General features: G+C 39.0%; 1 protein-coding gene across 3 annotated transcripts in view; it reads left to right on the top strand.

Moving 5' to 3' along the window:
• The window catches only part of SCIN (scinderin), a 70139-nt gene that overhangs the window by 10429 nt on the left and 39531 nt on the right, over positions 1 to 20179 (top strand). For 2 of the 3 annotated variants that reach the window (XM_088056640.1, XM_088056642.1), the window contains 2 exons: positions 15825 to 15979; positions 17445 to 17606. In XM_088056640.1, coding sequence (XP_087912766.1) covers positions 15878 to 15979; positions 17445 to 17606 — 264 coding nt within the window. In that variant the 5' untranslated portion in view covers positions 15825 to 15877. Of the gene's footprint in view, positions 1 to 11872; positions 12098 to 15824; positions 15980 to 17444; positions 17607 to 20179 lie in introns of those variants that run through there. The other variant, XM_005518835.3, reaches the window with a different exon arrangement.

Genomic DNA, 20179 nt, shown 5'->3' with positions numbered 1-20179 from the left:
AGTATTTTTCCATTACCTTCAGTGTACTTTGAAACAGGCTTAATGGAGGTGAATTCTTTTGTTTTAGGCAGCACTATGAGATTGTTCCTTTAGAAACTGCTTTATGAAAACCTCTACAGCTTATATAGCTACAATGTGGATGCCTTGTGAAGTCCTAAAAGGAAGAAGCAGGTTTATAGGTTATCTGTAAATATCTGTGAATTCATAAATGACCAGAAGGACCAAGTGTTACACAAAAGAATGTTCAGATCTGTCACCCACACATACTGACTCTATAAAGACAAATCAGTAGATTCTGTAAGCTATTAATACTAGTGTTTTGTATATGCATAGAACTTACCCTATATATCTTTGTTATAAAACAAACTATAATAAAATCGATTTCAAGGTCTCTGCTCAGGAAATCCTCTGCTATCCCCCACATACTTCAAATTCAGTGTTATCTCTAAAACTGTTGTACTTTGTATTAGCTTTAGCCATGTCCACTGTGATTTCTGGAACTCATGGATAATTACCATGCAGGTTAAAGTCAGTGTTTGAATTAAACACAGGATGGACTTAATGATCTCAAAGTTATTTTCCAGCCTAGTTGATTCTGTGATCCTGTGACTCCTAATTCTAATCTAAGATCTGTCAATACTTCTATAACTTTGATTACATTCTTTACAATGAATTTATGCCCCAGTTCAACTAAAAGACATTTTTCTATATCTTTCCTCCATGACAAACCCATATATTTGAAAATTTTAGCATATACACTCAGAGAATTCAGGTCGTCATCAAATTTTAAGTACTATTGAAAGTGTTAGTATCTTTGTCACATTAAGCCTTTGAAATACCAAATTTTATGTCTTTCCTGTGAAACAAAATCATTTAAAAGACACAAATTAATCAACTTAACAATGTATTAAAAATCTAGCATTTAAAGAATTATTTATTAAAATCTTTCTGAGACCTGATTTACAAAAGATGGTAAAGATAGCAGGTTGGTCTGCAATAAAATAAAAAAATCTTGTATTGACCGCAATAAAAATTAATATAGTGGAAAAAACAGAAAAAATAATTTTCTGCTAGATACCTCTCTGCTTCATTGAATATTGCTTTGAGCGCTGCATTATACCTTATCATGTTGTGCTGATAACAGTGGGGTAATTTTATTACCTTAATAACACAACGGCAGTTAGCTAACATGTGCTATTGGGAACTATTGCACTTTCTATAAGGAAGAAAAATATTAATTTGTTTTAAATAAGGGACTGTTTTAAATAAGGTACTAACTGCATCCCAAAAGACACTTAGAGACCTGTGCAATGCTAAATAAAGGAGTGAAGCCAAATGAAAAATACTGTGGGATTACTCCTTTCACTTAGATGAGAATAATACCTTCTTTTCCTTTGACACCAACCACTATAACAGCTCAGGAAGTGCTGGGACTGTGCTCCTGAATTTTGTGCATGGTGAAGGACAATAAGCAGGGATGAGACTGGGAAAAGAAGAGGGAGCTGTGGAGTCATGAGGAGAGGGCTTTGGAAGAGGCAGTGAGATGTGCATAGTTAGAAAGGCAGCTGTGGCTGCAGGTTGCATGTACATGGTTCTTTTCACAAAGAGCCAGCTTAGTTTTAGTACCCTGGGATTTCCTCAAGTTACAAACCACCAGACAGTGTGTGAAACAGAAACTCTAGTCTATAACTATTTAAAACATCAAGATTTATAACATTGAAGTGCTACTTTTCTTCCACAGAGGCCTTTTCTTAGCTGGAAAAAGTAAGTCAAGGAAGTATCTGTCATGCAGATTGTACTGAAATTGTGCTTTGAAAAATAAATTTATCTGTAATAACGTGTTCTTCAACTGACTCTTTGACTATCATTTTTCACTTCATAAAGAGAAACAGGTTATTTTCACTTGCTTCTTAGAAGAAAATGCTAGTCAAGCAGTGATGGCTGTTTCTTGAGTGTTCATCTCGAGAGATGAATAGGAGAAAAACAATCGCCTGACAGCCACTGGAATGTCAAAACATGGAGCCATAAAAAGCTGTGTTCCTGTGTGTTGTTTTTCCTGTGAATAATTGTTCTTGTTGATGGTTATGTACTTTTGAAAGTAAATAACAAAATGTTACTAGTGAAAATAACTAAAAATGGAGAAAATCAAAGGATAGCAAAGGGATTTTTCTGTTCCCAACAGAGGAAATTTTCTGACTTCGTGGAAAAGGCAAGGAAGGAAAGGGGATATAATGGCCGTACTAGAACAAATGTTACAATATGCACCCGTCCTTCTGATTCCGTCCCTCTGTTTATAGCTTTAAAAGCTGTCTGGCATGGCCTGTGCAAAATGTGAACCCTGTCATGCAGGAGCTGTGTAAGTGCGTCATTTGGCTACCTTGGATGGAGCAAGGAAAATACTTCTCTTGAATCCAGGAAGGACAAAGCCTTAAGTGCCTTCCATATCTGCAGTTTCAAGCACACTGTCCATACACCTAGTTTTCTGTTGCAATGTCACTGAAAAAAAAAGAGCCCAAAATTTATAAATTTATTTATTGACTATTGTGACAGGGTTTTGCGTGCTGTTGTTTGTTGGGTTTTGTTTCTTTTCTTCCTAGCATCATGCAGTATATCACAGTTTCACAACGCTGTAGGTCTTGTAAGACTGGACATCAACCATTCTTTTGTGGTACTGTTTAGGATTTTATTTTTAGAAATAGAAATTTGAGAAATGTACTCTCAGAAGTCATATAGGAAGGGGGAATGGGTGGGATACAGGTAAGATTTGTGTTTGGCTTCTAGCAGGTCTAGTTAAGAAGGCTTGAAAACATGGGACAGGAAAATGTCAGAGTCCTCAGAGCATTGCACAGAGGGAGAGAGATGGGATTTAAATTAGCAGGATAAACTGAAGGCCCAGGGAAAAGACCTAAACTATTGTTCTGGAAGAAAAGCTAATGGCTGCTTGGTATCTGTTCAACAATCTTATTCTGGAATTAGTGAATTAGCTGTAGATCTGTTTGGGAGCACATGTATATACAGTATTTGTTATAACCTATGCCAGAAAGGGAGGGTAAGGCAGGTACTTGATAATAGTACTTTAATAATAGATCCCTTGGGGTGTATTAGAGTGAAATGACACGGAATGACCAATGTTTACAAACATATATATCTGTAGGGTTTATTTTAGAACAATTTGGTTGCAGTGGAAAGCACTATGTAGATATTTTGGTTTTTATTTATAATAAAAAAGCATAAAATAACACTTAAGAAAATGTATAAAGGAAAAGAAAGAAAGGATAAGAGTAAAAAGGTGTATATTTACCATCTGTGGGTCTAGCAGCAAGATTTGGTTGTAATTTTGACGAGTGATGGTGGCAGTCCTGATCCATTTGGGATGGGGAAAGCCCACAAAACACAAAGTTGAATTGGTTAACATACTCTCAGGTTTGGTGGGAATGCCCAGGTACCTCCTCTTGGGGTGAGGAGTTTTACACTGCATGATGTAACACTGTGGATCGTGGTGTACTTTTGGGGCCTTTGATGGTTTATGACTCCTTCTAAGACATTACAGCTGCCTCTCATCAGCGTAGCTGAGTGAATTATGGCCTATGTGTGAATGTCCCCGTACTTCCCCAAAGAGAATTTTCCATGTCTGAGCCAATAATCTATGAGAGAACACTGGCATGATAAAAAACACTATCTCACCTTGCAGGATCTGATTGTTATTGGCCTCTTCCTTTAACTGGCTCAAACTGCAGCCTGCAGCCTCTGTAGTGGATGTGCACCCCCTCTGCACACGGGTGGTTACTTTGCCCAAGATCAGCAGAGCAGTCTGAGGCTTTTGCAAATGGCCAATTGTTTTGAGTCATTACCATTAACATTCCAGTCTCTCACGTATTATTAACATGAAGGAAATAAGGGGATGACAAATATCAGAGACATTAGGTTTTAAGTCTTTTTTTTAGTGAGAAAATTAATTTATTCTGGGAGTTATGCCTAATGCTAGCTAGGATTGGGACATTTCACTGTTTCAAATCAGTTATGCATTTTACCCTGTTTTATTTAATTTGGTATCTTCCCTTTGTCAGTGGACAATCAAATAGGAAGAGGAATCAGGAGAACAGGGTCTGCAAAGATAATGCACTGTGTCCCTGAAGACATGCCTTCTCTAGGATAACAGGCTCCTTAAAACAAGGCACTAAGGAAGTGTATTGATTCCTATTAGGTTGACTATTGCATTGGCATCTAAGGCTGAGGGACATGTATGATTTACTAATCAACTTAAGTTGATAGGAAATGTGTGTTCTTCAGACTTTCTCTCTTGCTCCTGATGAGTGGCAAAAAAGCCTAACAATATATTCCTCCATGCCTTTCGTTGTCACTTAGACTTATGAAAGCAACTTCAAAACAAATGTTTTATTTTGGTCAACATTTAATGTCAAGGCACCTCTATGCTTTCTTGGTATAGTGCTAATCAGAAAACAGAGGTTGTGTCCTTTTCCAGTAAGTATGTCTCAGACTCTTGAAACAGGAATTTGATTTAAAATAGATCTTTCTGTAGACCTGTTGAGCAATATCAAGATCCCGTCTTGAACATGGGCTACCAAGAAATAATAATTTTAGAAGCTGCCTTCAGCAGGATTGCAAATGTCAGCAGCTTTTTGGCAAATTAGTGTACTTTCAATACCTCTGAGAAAAGAAAGAAGTTAATTTTATAAATCTGGTGCCTCTGATGTAGAAACAGATGTATGGATGCCTTTGTTCTTCAGAGAACTTTGCTTTCAGATCTGTTACATTCAATGGGCTGATCCCCAATAAATATTGATGATCTTAAAAACTACTAATTTAATTGGGGAAGCCTGATCAAGGAAGCTTTTCTGCCCTGTTGAAACTGAAGCAGTGCTGAGACTATTAACTCTAAAATGCTGTGACAGGTCTTTTGTTAGTGATCTTACTGTTGTGCTGGCAACTTGGTTAATACATAAATGCTGATGCACAGTAACAAAGTTCATAATTCTCAAATGTGTTATTCTTGGAGAGTTTAAAACCACTTTCATTAATGAAACTATAACAATACACTTGTGCTTAACAAAAAAATGCGAGGCATAAACACTTCCCTATATGAGCTTGGTAAGAACTGGATATTTTCAACAGTTTATTTTTTCAAAATAAACATTTCAAAATGTTTATTTTTTCAAGCTGGTATACTAAATTCAAGAAACCTTCAAGCAGACTTTTTTCACAACGTCAGAAAAGAGAAAGTCTTCTTCCCCTTCTTTTCTACTTCAGGTATCTTAGTGATTTATGTAAGTGCTCATGGTCAGTGAATTAAAAACTGATGCACACTTTCAGAAGTTGTTTCAAATTTTATGTGACTGTCAATGAATGTGTTTTAAAAAAAGTTAGTTTCAATACATGGTTTCCAAACCCAGGATAAGTTTATGTGTGACATTTGATGAAAATGAGGAACTACTCCGTATTTAGAAAACAGCCGTACCATTGTAGTGAACTGTGTTATTCCAAAAATTTTTAAAATATTAAAGAAGCTTAAATCCTGTTTTTATTCATCATTAAATAATCTTACAACTGTTTTGCCTGGAATAGAGAACCTGGCCTGTTCCATGGATATCTACCACTGAAATCAGCTATAATGGATGAGCTTACTCTTTCTGTGAGAATTCGAAGGCACTGTTTGCTAAATGGGGGGGAATAAGATGCACATGCTGTGAGTACTCTGCTTTTCACACCCAGCACCTTTAAATGCATAAATACATTGACATAGTCTTCATGCAAGACAGAAAGCTATCTCAGAATAACTTTATTTCAAAACAGACCTGCAACTGGAAACTTATAAAAAAATCCTTTTCTGAGGATCTTAGTTTAACATTGAAAAATGATTGTTCCTTTCTGTATTTATTTCAGCAACCTTCTCAGACAAGTTAGAATCAAGGAAATAATGAGGAAGACATCTACTATTTAAGAACACAATGAAATAAATTAAACTGAGATCTTCCCTCAGTTTAGATAACTACCACCAATTTTGCTTATTACCACTTTTCTATTGATTTGTTACCCCTTCCCTCTTTGTGAGTACATGTCTAGAAGAGCCACTGGTTTATACAGATTGTTTATACAGATTGAAGAAAATTGTTTTCCCTGAGTTCCCTGCTCTCTCCATACTGCCATATCCAGTATTTCAGGCACATTTTCAACAGATTTAAGGACCTCTTGTCAGAGAGTTTGACCTTAGTGGATGTTAAATATTTAATAATTGGGTCCAGAAGATGACTGTGTTTTCTTCAAATTGTTGCATTCTTGTTTCTGAGTAAAACTCTCTTCCTCTTCTCTCTTCCTCAGTTTTACTTAGATGCTTTTATCTTTAATTACTGCACTGATGGTAAATGGAAGTGTGGCTGTTTCCTTGTCCCTGTTTTCCAAGTATTCAGAAATAATTTAAGCCATCATCAAAACCTGTAGCTGCAAAACAGAAATAGGAAGCTTCCCCTTATCACTTCTTAGCACACAAAATATCATTAGGAAATTAAAGTCAGACCAAATTTACAGTATTTTCAAATTCAAAATGGATAATCATACTCCTTGGCACTTACAGAATATCAATCTATGCAGACAAACTCTGTAACTACCTTATAGTAGCCCTCTTTATGTATTTAAACTTTTCTAAATAATTAAATAAATAAATACAGAAATCAGTGTTTAATTCCCGTCAATCCTTTGCAATATTTTTTTCACAAAGCAGTATGCACCTGAGTCCCAGCAATACTGTGGAAATTGATAAAAGCGTGTGAAAGAGGCTTTGCAGCAATAATCAAATGTATCACCTGATATAAAATAGTCTTGTTTTAATTAAACTTCCTGAATAATTCATTAGTCTTTACTTCTTTTTCAATTTATGGTCATTACTTCTGAATATTTCTTCAGAATGGCCTTTCAGTTTTTCTAGTTTAAATAAACATACACTGATTCACTAAAATTTGAACTTCTTGAAAAGGGCTGGGTATTTTCCCCATGAAACTTGAGACTACTATATCTAAATATAAGACAGCAAACTTAAGGATCAGTGGGATGGTCTTGGTGAAACTTACTGGGATACGTAGAGAACAGCATGATTTATTCCTTTGGTAGACCAAATGAGCATGTAATGTGGACAGGATGATTAATCATTGATGGGAATCATGGTAACATTTCTCTACCTAGATAGCCAAGACGGGTAAAATGATGAGCCTGAGAATATATTTTTCTAACTCTTATCTAATCTCGTGATCATCACATGAAATGTCATGTCACAGGAACATAAAGGAGACCTTCTGTCTTTTGGAAGATATGTGATTTTTGAAGGAGTGCTTCAATTCCCTCTCTCTGACTTACTAAAATACAAAATATAATGGTATAATACTGTGGCTTGAGATGAATATAAAATAAGAATTTCTTGAAACATTTATGCTGCTCATTGAATATTTCAAGAGAAGAACATTAAAAAAAATTCAGGGAGCTATAACATACTTCATAATTAGCACCTCTCACTATCCCAGTGTCAAAAACGTTTGCCTAGATTCTCTGACGGAAGCCAACATGCAGATCGCTTTTTCTACATGCCCTACTCAGTCCCATTGCTGAAGGATGAATTTGGAGAGTCAGAGCTTCTCAGCTGTTGGGCATGTGGTGTCCTTGCCTGCACAGGTGAGAATGGTGGATACCACTGGAGAATCCCTCACAGCCTGTCCAGGCAGCACAAGGACTGCAACAGGCAGTGACCGCGCTCACTAAGCAGGTAGGAGCCAGCCAGTTGCCAAGTGGTGCACACGGTGTAGCTGTGATCCTACCCTCTCTATGCCTTACACACCTGCCTCAAAGCTACACACTAAAGGCCCTTTCCTTGCTCTGGACTTGAAAGATTAAAACAAGATTCCTTTCTTGAAGGTAAAGGAGGACTTCATACCTTTATGCCGGGTTTTTCATACCTCTCATCTGGTAGCCTCGTAACTCAAACCTTGCCAATAAGGAGGAAAGTTAGGTTTCAGTCTTTCTTCAGCATGTTCTCTCCAGTGGAAGAAGCTAAGTTAACAGACAGGATGGAAGGATGATGAGAGAATGGAGAGAATTAGCAAGTGGCAACATAATTCTGCAGCTTGTTTTGATAACTTGGCTTTTAAAGGTGTATGGTCAAATTCTCCTTCAGCTCCTACATTATCAGTAATCATTATTTTTTAGATGAATATTGGAATAAGAAGTTAGCTCGGATCTTCAAACTGACACTGTATTTAGGCTAAATCTGAAATAACTATTGATTAGTAATTAATTCAGCAACAGAACAGATGAAAACAGAGGTTGACTTCTGTGACTGTTGGGTCAAGAGTGTGCTTTTGACACACATACTCTGCCTACAGGAAACTTTGTCATGTGAAACTAGAGGCAAAACTAAACATCTATAATCCCCTTGTTTAGGTAGGGTTATAGAGTTCAGGAAGGCATTTGCCAATTGTGGTGAAGAAGATATAAGCTTTGTAGAAGGAAACACATGAGACATTTGAAAATACTCTCTCCCCTGTATTCCATTGTTAGCTCCTGAACTTAAGTCAGGCTTTGTAGAAGGACTTAAACCTTAGACTTTGTATAAACTGAAAGCTGTTCCTGCTGGGAAAGACACTAGACTTAACTTCTGGGAGCCCTTTTAGGTTCCTTGTGTATTTCACCTGGAAACACCACCTTCTGTTTTTGTGAATGTTCCCCCTGACTGGGACAAAAATCAGAACTCAGGACATTGCATTCTGGTATTCTGATGTATGCACACACTCTGCATATATGCACTATATGACAACAATACTTCGAGGGGGAAAAGATCCCTTATTCAATATAAAAAATACTTAGGAAATAAGTGAGCAAAATTAAATGGCAAAGTTTTTCATAAATCCTTGAATTCCCTGAGTCATACCAAAGCTTTAAATTCAATATATTTGAATCTGCTTTTTCAAGGACTAGATGAGGAGCATGAACATCAAATACCCCTGTGTGATCTATCGGGACTTGGGAAAAAGACAGGCATTTAAAGATGGCCATTCCTGAAACGGTGCAGTTGAGCAGGCAGAAATCTGCATCTTTACCCCATAACTGTGTTCCTGGGCTGTGACAGCAGGCAACTGCTACACCTGACCTTCCCCCTGAGAAAAAAGTGTGATGTAAAATTATTTCTCCTTGCTACTGCAAAGCTAAAACAGTGCTAGGCCTTTGCCATCCTTCTGAGAAAGCCATAGTTCGTCAGCAAGCTATAATCTTTAGTAAATTAGAAAAGAATTCTTTGAAATCTTAAGGTAGTCTAAAATTCCACTACATTGCAATTTCAAATGACCGTAGTAATTACTATTTGACCAAGGACTTGTGAGTCACAAAAACAATGCTATTATTAGTGCTCTCCAATTGCTATGTCAAAGGACATGCAAAAGCACATAGAAAAAAAAGTAGTTATAAATATTCTTTCCGAATGTGAAATTTTTAAGATACTCCAAAATTACTCCAAAATTTCGCTTTTGATTGACCATATTAGGAAGTTCTTGATTATTTAAAAATTTATGAAAATCTGTCATGTTAACAATGTTCTTACTTTTGCTACAAAAAAAGGATGGATCAAGACAAGACAGTACAACTTTCATTAGAAGTGAGATTGCAAAAGCAAGATTTGCAAACAGTTGAAAATTAACACTGAAGAGTGCAAACAAATATCCTGGCACTTATGGATACAAACTTCAATCCAAGGTTTTCTTTGCCAGCAGCCAGTAAGTGATTACATAATCCTAATAAGACAAACTCAGGATGAGAAAACTCTGCTGTCAGTACTAACATCCTTTGTGTCTGAGTAGTGCCACAGACACTGAGACAAAACAATTAAACTGTTCTTGTGTCTTTAACCTTTGTCCATTGGTGTGTGATACTGGGAATGGTCAATGCTAAACAAACAGCAGGTATCTCATGCCAGCAATAGCTATTCTGCTTAGAGCAGTATTTAGTCTGTAGATTTAAAATGTAAAGCTGTAATAAGGAGATTGAAATTTAACCAACCTATTCTGTGCAATCTGTGCATGAACAATTTTATCTTGGCAAGACAAGTAGAACATACAGGAGACATGAAGCTGCATAATAATGGGCTGGTTTGAGCTCCTGTATGGGCAAAATAGCACAATTGCAAAGCAAGTTCACCTGGACAACTTCAGAAGAAATAGTAAACCCATACAATTATAGAGTATGTGGTAAGTTCTACCCTCACTGACTGAAACAAGCTAATGTACAACAATGCAAAAAGGCATGCAATTAGAAAAACTGCTTAGTGTAATTAAGGGAGTAAAAGAACAGAAGAACAATTGGCATAAATGTGAGGACAAATTTGAGAAATCACTTTTGAATATTTCAAAATATTTCTGATACCATATTGAAATTGGAACTGCTGGAAGTTTTTGGCTACTCTTTCTTATTTTATTTTTCTTCTTCACATGATGAACATCTTGAGAAAGGTATTTTATTTGGGAATTATACTGTTTATCAAGCAGGTTTACTTCAGCCCAGGCAGAATGAGGGATAAAATGCTTGGCCATGAACTTGTGAAGGTGAGCTGCACCATGTTCAGCTGGACCTTAGACAAAACACAGCACACAGAGTTTGATTTTTTAACAGGGAGGATAAAGCTGAGGGTGCCTGTGCACCTCTGTCTGGCAGACTGATGACTGGCTGCCCACCAAAATGGGAGATGATAGTGGGTACACTCAGTGTAAGGTCCTCTTTTGCCTCAAGACAGTATAAAGAGCAGATGGGAAGATAGTTACACAGATTTCTTAGTTGTGGTGTGCTTTTTTTAACTTTTTGCAAGCAAAGCTGGTCTCCAGCTGCTTAGATGCATTTAGCAGTGCCTCTCCCACTTGCTGAGGGAGCCCTGATCTGCCTGCGGGTGGATACTTGCACTCTTCTTGTGTTAACTTGATAAAGCAACCCAGTGGGGAAATTATGAGCTTCAAAACTCATCCAGGTGGATAAGATAATGAAGCAAAACAAAATCCTTTCTGAAATGTACCTTTTGAAATACTGACAGCTTGCACTGCATCTGCCTATCAATATTAGATGTGAAACAGTGATTTGCTATAATTTTCATACTGCAATGAAAACTGCAATTGTCATATTGATGTACCAAACATAAAGGAGACAGACAAGTAGGAATTTGGTTTAAAACCTTTTGGGCTGCTTCAGAGTTTTGGAAAAACAGAAGTAGAACTATTTAAATTTTCTGAGAAAGGGAAATACATATAAATTCTGGGCTTCATCTGGAATCCCAGATGAAAGATCCTCCTCCTCTTCCCTCCCTCCCCCCCCTCCCCCCGAGAGATTTCTATCACTGTTGAATAAAATAAATGAGATTACTGGGTGAATGAGAGCAGTGCTGTGCCTTTACAGCCGGGGATGAAAAAGCTCTCCACCGCAAGTGCAAGATGTACAACTCTTTGTAGTCTGGTATGAGCAGTTCATACAAGGCAGATGTGATAATTATAGACGCAAACAGCACAATGCTACAACATTAGCGGACAGTTGATTAGCTCACTTGTACTTTTCTTTCTTTTCTGGGGTTTTCTCCTATTATTTTAGACCAGAAAAACGTTCTCTGTTTGCAGCGAGGATGGCTGATTTTTTTATAACACTCCTGCTAGGGCGCTGGGCACGGAAGCAAAAGGCACTCCGGGTAAGTTTGTTTTACAGGCGTGTTAAAAACGCCTAACTGGAGGGCGGCCAGGCCGGCCCCGGGAGCTGCTGGAAGGGGTGGGACAGGCGCATCCCGGCTCCGCACCCGCCCGGGCCGGCCCCGCCCTGTGCCCGGCGGTATAAAACGGGCCGTGCGGGCACTCCGCGACCTCAGCGCTTCCAGCCATGGCTCCCGAGCGGCCCCCGCCGGCGTTCGCCGAGGCCGGGCAGCAGAGTGGGCTGCAGGTGTGGCGCGTCGAGCGGCTGGAGCTGGTGCCGGTGCCCCCGAGCCGCCACGGCGATTTCTTCGTCGGGGACGCGTACCTGGTGCTGCGCACGGAGCGCCGCGGGGCCAGCGTCGCTTACCGCCTGCACTACTGGCTCGGTAGGAGCGGGCGGGAGCCGCGGGCGGGCCGGGGACAGCCCGCAGTGCCCACCCTGCTGCTGAAGGGCTGGCAGGGCTCCAGGGCATCGCGGACAGGGCTTTCCCTGCCCTTCTCCGTAAGGCTGCGGGTGAGAGGCTTCCAAGAGGGGTACTCGAGGCGGAGGCAGAAGTGGGGCTGCCACCAAGGATCAGGGTGGTGCCAGGCGTCATCCCTTCCGATGCTGAGGGACTAAGTGGGGACACTGGGATATGGCAGAAAGGGGAGAACTTGATCACTTCGTGATGTTAGCTTGGAAATGTACAGAAGTGTTAGTCAGTTCTTGGCTGCACCCGACAGAGGTTCTGGAGTGAAATCCTGCCTTCGCTCACATGAAGAGTTTTCTTGCTTTTGTCTCCATCTGGATGAAAATGTCCTCTCTTGGCCATCTCCCTGTGGTGTTGTAGCCCTGGTTAGTGTCTGGGTGTGCCTTTTCCAGCTAGATTAATTTTGCTTTCTGATGCTACAGGGATCACATGCAAAGACCAAGTATTCTTCAAAGCCTCTAATATCAATCTGACAGCCTCCTGGGATTGGAACCAGGCTGATGGCTTGTGCCTTCCACCTTGACTGGCCCACTTTACATCAAAATTGAAGCCTGACAGAGGGTTGTGTTTTACGTGACTTCCTTGTCTCCTGGTGGTTTCATGTGACTTCCCTCTGGCCATAGAGTCATCCTGCCACAAGTGGTTGCTGTTTAGCTGCCTGAAACTTACTACTTTTTTCTTGTTTCACCAACAAGTCTGTGTTTTAGGCAGTCATCTGAATAAATGCACGTAAAGATACGTGTATTAATGTTAATGTGCTTGAGTTGCTGCAGTTCTCATTGTACTTTTGAATGCATTGAAAAATAGTTGCAGATGAAGCTGGGATTGTTCCTGCATAAATGTTTGAGCGCTGAATTTTGCATGTCTTCGGAGTTTTCCAGCTGGCAAGCAGGGTAGTGTCTGCCTTTGGTAAGAGTATAATCATAGATGGCAGTGTGAATGAATTTTTGGCAGAGACTTTTCTGTCAGCAGTGCTGCTAATTAGTAGCAGGGTTTGGCTGTGTAGACCTTTGTTAATGAAGCTGGAACTACTCGTGTCTTAGTGAAGGTCTGCTAGACTCATCACAGGGATTGATGAAAGGACTGTTTGCAGCTCTTGGGAAGGAAAGGTAGAACAGTGACTGATGCAGCAGTTAAAACCTCATTGCTGGTGACTGAAGAGCTTTAGCTGTACACATTGATGCATATTTTGTGCTGATCTGGTGCTATCTAGATAGTCTAAATGGCTTCAGGTGATTCTGGGCACCCACTGTTGCGCAGCTGGCAAGGTGGCAGCAGGGAGGCTCACTGCTGGCAAATCCCTATTTTGCAAGCAGGAATGCTTGCAAAATACTTCAGCAAAATCTGAAGCACTGAAGAAAAATCTAAAGCACTGCTGCGTACTTCATGGCAAGAGGAGACCAGGACTTCAAACAAGGTGTATTGGGAGGGCCAGTCACACTCAGAACCACAGAATCATTTTGGGTTTTCAACTGATTCACACTGCTGTTATGTACACCAAACTCTTCCCTTGTAAGCAAAGACTCTATAACTTGCTGGCCAGGAAGATCACAAATAGGGTCTTTCTGAAGATTTCTCATAAGTGTCTCTGGATAGCTGCATCAGTCACTATCACTCAAACTTTGGGATATAAAGAAGGAATTCTTTAGATGGGGGAAACACTACAGACTTTGGTCTTAAGTACTTACAAAGGCCTTGCCATTTGGTGACACAGTCCAACTCCTGCTTGTCATCTGTGGTATGTTATTGTGGCAGCTGCATACAGTGGCTGTGAGTGTGAACAGAGTCTGACCAGCAAAAAAGGCCCCCAACATCAAATTTTCCTATTACATAGTGGTAAATTAGTTCTCCTAATTCCTTGCTCTAGGCACACCCCAGGGGTTAAAAGAAGGTCTGGACCATGGGAATATGGTCTGTGACCTCAATGTGCTGACAGTTTTCGTCTGTGACTGGCATCTTACCGGTGAAGTGACCCTACAGTTGTTCCTGCCATGCTGAAGCTTCCTATGGGAAATCCACTGTCTTACTAAGTATCTCACATACACTGAGATGCTGGTGAGGTTGGATAATTTCTGAGCAAGCTAACCTGGGTGTATCAACATTGTTGGCATGGCCAAGCAATCAGCGTGGATCTGTTTTGCTGCAGCTGTATCCACTTCTAAGGTTGCTCAGACATCCTGACTCAGTTGTCTCTACTGGCACTTGAGGGATGCCTTAGCAGTTGTACTTATCCGAAGGGAGCTGTCTGGACTTGAAACTTGAATCATTAATGGAAACAGCATGCACTGTGCCAGTATGAAACTACTTGTTGTGAGTGAGGTTGGCTATACCCCACTTAGTATCTTTAATAAAATCACGCATGGTGTTTTCTAACTATTTTTTAACCCTTGTCCCCAGACATGAAGTCATAAGATAGATCTATCCATGTGAACCAGGATCTGTTTGGTAAAAACTTGTTCTCTTTCCTTTATTCTCTGGCTTATTTATAGCTGTTTGTGCCATAGACTGCAAGGCATATCTGGTTTTCATACAAGCTTGAGTAACTTATGCTTAGACTGATGCTAACCTGACTTTTTTTTTTTTTGAGTTTCACTGAGTATTTTATTGCATAACAGCTATGAGACCAAGTCTGATAGTAGTTCTTATCTCTGACTCAGTTCAAAAACCATTTTGCTTTAACCCTGAATCCTATTATGTAATTTTAAGTAACAATTTAGAAAGATCTAGTCTTAATGGATATGATTACCTCATTTAGGAAAAAAACCAAAACACCCCTAAAACCTCCAAAACTTTACCACCAACTCTAAGGTGGTACCTTAGGTCTGAGAAAGCATATTGAACATAGCATGGAGTAATTTGCAACCAGATGGAAGATTTCACCTTTCCTTTTTCTTCTATAGTTACTGAGAAGCCTGGTTTTTTAGACTTGATTCTGTTTGTGCTTTTCTTGAAACAATTAAAACTGCTTAAATGTATGGGCACAGATTAAAATCTTTGGTTTAATATACCTGTTTATAGCCTATTTTCAGCTTGTACAGGCATCAGCACACTGGGTCAAGAGGCTATCTTGCCACAGTCTTGGGAATAGGTCAATCCTTGAGGTACAAAACAAAGTGTGACCTCATGAAACAAATATCTGAGCCCCAAAGCTGCTTTTCTTTCTCCCAGCTGTACCAGGCAAAATATCTTTCTTGCATTATAGTGTCAAAAGGACTGCTTTTGAATTATTTTGGTTTTATGGCTTGGTGAGTTGTTCTTAGAATAAATGTTTTACTATCCAGACAGTCCTTTAACATGGCCTTTCTTTCTTTGAACTTCAGCTAAAAGTCCAAAAATTATGGCTGACACTTGCCATGCTAAACCAAATAAAATTATTCTTTTGTTCAAAGACTCTAAGAGAAGATGAACTTCAGTATTTTTACTCTTTTTTTCCTTATGAATGCAGTTCTACAAGTAGTCAAGAAATGGTCAGGAAGATCATGTTATTTGGTGGTGATCAAGGTTATGATTCAGTGCTTTGTTGCCACATAAACATGGGTTATACCACTTGTTGAAGGCAGTGCCCAGTTGTTGCAGAAATAATTTCTCCAACAGAATTCAAAATTACAATAATACTTTATTGACATATTTCCTCTTATTTCAGGGAAAGAATGTACCCAGGATGAAAGCACAGCTGCAGCTATCTTTGCTGTTCAAATGGATGACTATTTAGGAGGAAAGCCTGTGCAGAGTAGAGAAATTCAAGGATATGAGTCTACTGAGTTTGTGGGTTACTTCAAAGGAGGAATTAAGTACAAGGTAAAGAGTCTGTCAGAATACATTCTGCATTTGTATGTAACATTTCTCCCTACATAAAAATCAAATGTTTTTCTTTGTAAATGGAGATTTAAAAAATATTTTAATAATGCTTTGTGAGTTTAGAGCTGAACTATTCATCTTAAACTGTAGGAGTCCCAGTGTTTGTACAGAAAGCAGCAGCTTGTTTGTCAGCGCCACTTCTGATATGTGGATACCTTTTCCAATTTTTTTTTCCCCAAAATAAAGCTGTCCTGAAATGTCATAGTTGTGTGTCTAAGAGCTCTTAGTAGGGACACTCTGTGTCTGGGAGGTGTTAAATCTCACAGAGAAAATTTCTGTCTTGCAGACCAAATATTTTTATTTAAATGCAGAACCCAAGTGGTTAGAAATGTGAATAGAGTAGGAAAGACCAGAACTTCACTTCAATCTAAAAATTATGCTTTTGTAGTCCTACTGCAGTTTTTTTCTGAAGTAGATAAAACAATCTCCCAAATTTTTTTTGGAATAATTTCGGCTTTTGGAAAGGTACGGTGTCAGTGTCTTGGTGTCAGTGTCTTTGTGTCACTTCCAGAAGCTGAACAGCTGAAAAGTAACTTTTTTTTTTTCAACACCTGTAGGTTCTTTTTTAAGAATAAAGTAATGTATTTCCTGAAAATATCTCCATAGTAGAAACTCTGGGATCCATGGCTCATTCAGCCTTTTTCTCCCCATTATGAATGTTTGTAACTTCTGTCTACACAACCAAGCTTTTAACTCTTCATGAGCGAGGTTGGCAGTGACACACACAAACTTTTACATTTTAATATTTTTTTTGTAGTTTTAAGAGCCAGCTTCAAGGTCTGGGTCTCCCAGAGAAGTGGAGATGCAGACATCCAAGCCAGTTTACATGATTATGTTTATATTTACACTCACAGATTGTAAATCAGCTGTTTGCTCTCACTTCCCCTGGTTTGGTACTCCTCGTCAGGTTGACTCTTAAGTTGCAGCTATATCTTTCATAAAATTATGGAGCTGCTGTGAAATTATCTATCCACCTACATGTATCTAGGGATTAAAACCACCTGGACCTCTGAAATTCAAGTTTGGAAAACTGCAAAAGGAGCTGCATATTTCTCTGCTTTTCCATAGTCCTTGACTTTTGTCGTAACAATGGGGTTCGGTATTGCCTCACCCTCTGAAGGAGGCTGGAGAGTGCTGTGAATCCTGTGCTTTCACTTTCTTTATCTGAAAACCCTTTGAAGGAGGGTGACATCGGCTCCCTTGGCTAAAGGTTCATGCCTGAGTGTTCAGCAGCAGTGGTGTCTGTCTGGTCTGTGGTCAGCACCCTTAAACAGCACATTAGTTTGGCTTGCACCTCACTACATAAACCATTTTTTCCACTGCTAGCTCCTCATATGTAGCAAAAAAAAGTAACTGCAGAAATCAAGCTGAAATAAAGCTGGCTGCTTTGTTTTGTTTTATTCAGGCAGGTGGTGTTGCCTCTGGATTTAATCATGTTGTTACTAATGATCTGAGTGCTCAGAGGCTGCTGCATATCAAGGGCAGGAGAGTTGTAAGAGCTACAGAAGTCCCTCTGGCTTGGACCAGCTTCAACAAAGGAGATTGTTTCATTATTGACCTTGGAAATGTAAGTATTTTCTGGAGCAAAACACTGAAAAGTAAGAGCTGCATCTCTTAAAAGGTTTGAATCACCTCCTAAAATGCAAAACTGATTTTGTCACTCATGTGAACCAGCAGAAGAAAGAACCTGCTTTAGAAAATTAGTTTTAGTGTCACACCTCTTGAAAGGTTTCAGACTGTCCTAAATGTTTCCTGAAGTGTGCACAGATTATCCCTCAAGAAACACTTCTCTTTCCCATTCAAGGTATTGGGGTTTTTCACTACTGTTGTTTGAACAGCTCAAACAGTTCACTGTAAGTCCAGTCTGACTTTGGCACTCTCTACCAGATGAATGGGATCAGTGCTAGTGTTAGAGCAGAACACAGATTCAACCATTCTCTTAAGAGCATTTCTTCATGGTCATCAAACTTTGATAGTGACCCTAAAGAAATAGCTGCAAAAGTGATTATAAAGTTACTTGACTATTGCAAGAGATCACTTGAGAAGCAATCCTGTGCTTCAAGGTTTTCTGCTGAAAGCAAGTAGAGACAGCACAGAAGAATATTGGCACATAAGATAGTTCTGCTTGCTTCAAATGGCTTAAAGTATAGTGCTACCACCTCAGAATACATGCTAAGACTTTCTGATACTAGGAGTAGCAGCTGGCATGTTGTCCATGCTAATTAGATGCTAGTTATCAATTTGAAATTATCCCCAACCCTGATATGCTTTCATGTATAAAATGGAAAGCATGTGAAAGGAAATAGTTTATCTGCAGTTGATTTTAACTATAGTGTTTCTCAAGGAAGTGGTCAGCTGCTTCAGGATCTCAGAGCTCCCCTGACCTATTGAAAATTGGGCTCTTCTGAATTCATGGTGTGAATTTGGCTTTTTTCTCTGAAAGCATCCCCTTGTATGACAGTTGAAGATAATCAATATAGCTACTTGATACCAATATGTCTTCGATTTTTATTATTCTTCAGAGTCTTCAGATGGAACACCAAATAGTGTTTTTGGAATATTAATCTATTCCTTTTATGCCGATGTGGTTTAATCATCTGGAATAGTCTAGTGAGCAATATCAAATGTAATGTCTTTGTGTCACTTTGCACAGAAGGCCTAAATCATCTATTCCCTTCCAGAGTTAACCCATGGGGGATGGAAAGTTTGGAACTAAACATTGCCAGAAAATGCTGCTTTTGCAATAAGGCTGTAATTGGGCTTGAGTTTTCTGGAGTTAATCTCCCATGGACATGCTGTGGATCTGGGTGTACTCCATGAATTCAGCTTGTTCTGACCCTTATTGTGCTGCAGGTACCCAGATGACCTTGAATAATCACTCAGGCCATGCTGCAGGCATGGCAGTGACACTGATGAAATGCACTGTGGGTTTATTGCAGCATTGTGTATAGCTTGGGTCCTATCCCTTTTGTGGAGAGTGGTGTCACTAAGCAATTTAAATGTAATATGGCTTTAGAGTCTTTACCTGATACTTTACCTGAATGTACTTTGGTTTTGCCTTTTAGTTTTTTTGGTGTAACGCCACCAGTTTCTGATTCACCGTTTGACAAGACAGAGGTCAAGCAGCAATGCAACACTCTGCCTTTGCAGGAAGAAAGATTAGATGTGAACAATATCTAGTTTTTTCTATGGGAAATGTCAGTCAAATCACATGACTAAAACAGTTCTTGGTCTTGTCATGTCAGTTGTGTAAGAGAGATGGGTTTTTCTGGATGTACTGACAAGTTAAGGAAAAAATTGTTTCAGCATCTAGATATTCATAGTCATGGGTTATTGCATGAACCAGACCATGCTTGTGGGAGATGAAAATGTATGACAGAGTTCAGGAAGAAGGTACACAAGTGGAGTACCTCTTAATAAAGGGGTGTGATACAAAATAAAATGTCACAGGAGAAACTGCTTGAGTTTTGTAAGAACTACATTTCAAGCTGAAATAACTGCACTTCAGATTGAAATTTTCCATGACTAGAGGCCCCATTGTAAATGGGCAAGGCTTTATGAGTCTTTACAGGAGCTCTTAATTGAATTTAGGTTTCCTTTGAAAAAATTGAAGTATTTTGGATAGATTCCTTTACTTAACAATTGAAATAAAATTAATCTTAAACAGGGTTGCTTGAGTCTTGATATTTATTGCAGACCACTGCAGACTCATTGTCTAAGAATAATGGGCAGTAATTGCATAAAATAATGAGCTTATGGTCAGTGCTTTTAATATCAGATAATTGTAGTGTGCCAAATAAGAAGAATTTCCAAGATTTACTTTCCCCTTATTCTCTTAGCTAGCCCGAAGGATGGTCTCTACGGCACTGAAAATTGCTTGTGCTGTCCATTTCCTGTTATATTTTATCAAACCACTTATCTAATGTAACAAAAAATCATTTCAGTTTTCCTGTTGAGCTCAATTACTGCAGTATTTTAAACTTGTGGTTTGAACAGATAATGGGAAATTATGAAAGATAATAATGAATAGGAATAAAATAATTACTTATAATTAGGATTTCCTTTACAGGGATAATGCTTGGATAACGCTTTAAGCAAAAAGTGTGTGTGAGCCTTCAAGCTAGGTTCACATATTTACAT

Source organism: Pseudopodoces humilis, chromosome 1, assembly GCF_049639895.1.
Source record: "Pseudopodoces humilis isolate 2021_Gansu_Grassland_sample_001 chromosome 1, ASM4963989v1, whole genome shotgun sequence".
Taxonomy (NCBI): Eukaryota; Metazoa; Chordata; class Aves; order Passeriformes; family Paridae; genus Pseudopodoces; species Pseudopodoces humilis.
Note: the sequence above shows the minus strand (reverse complement) of the source record. Positions and strands in the feature narration are given on the sequence as shown.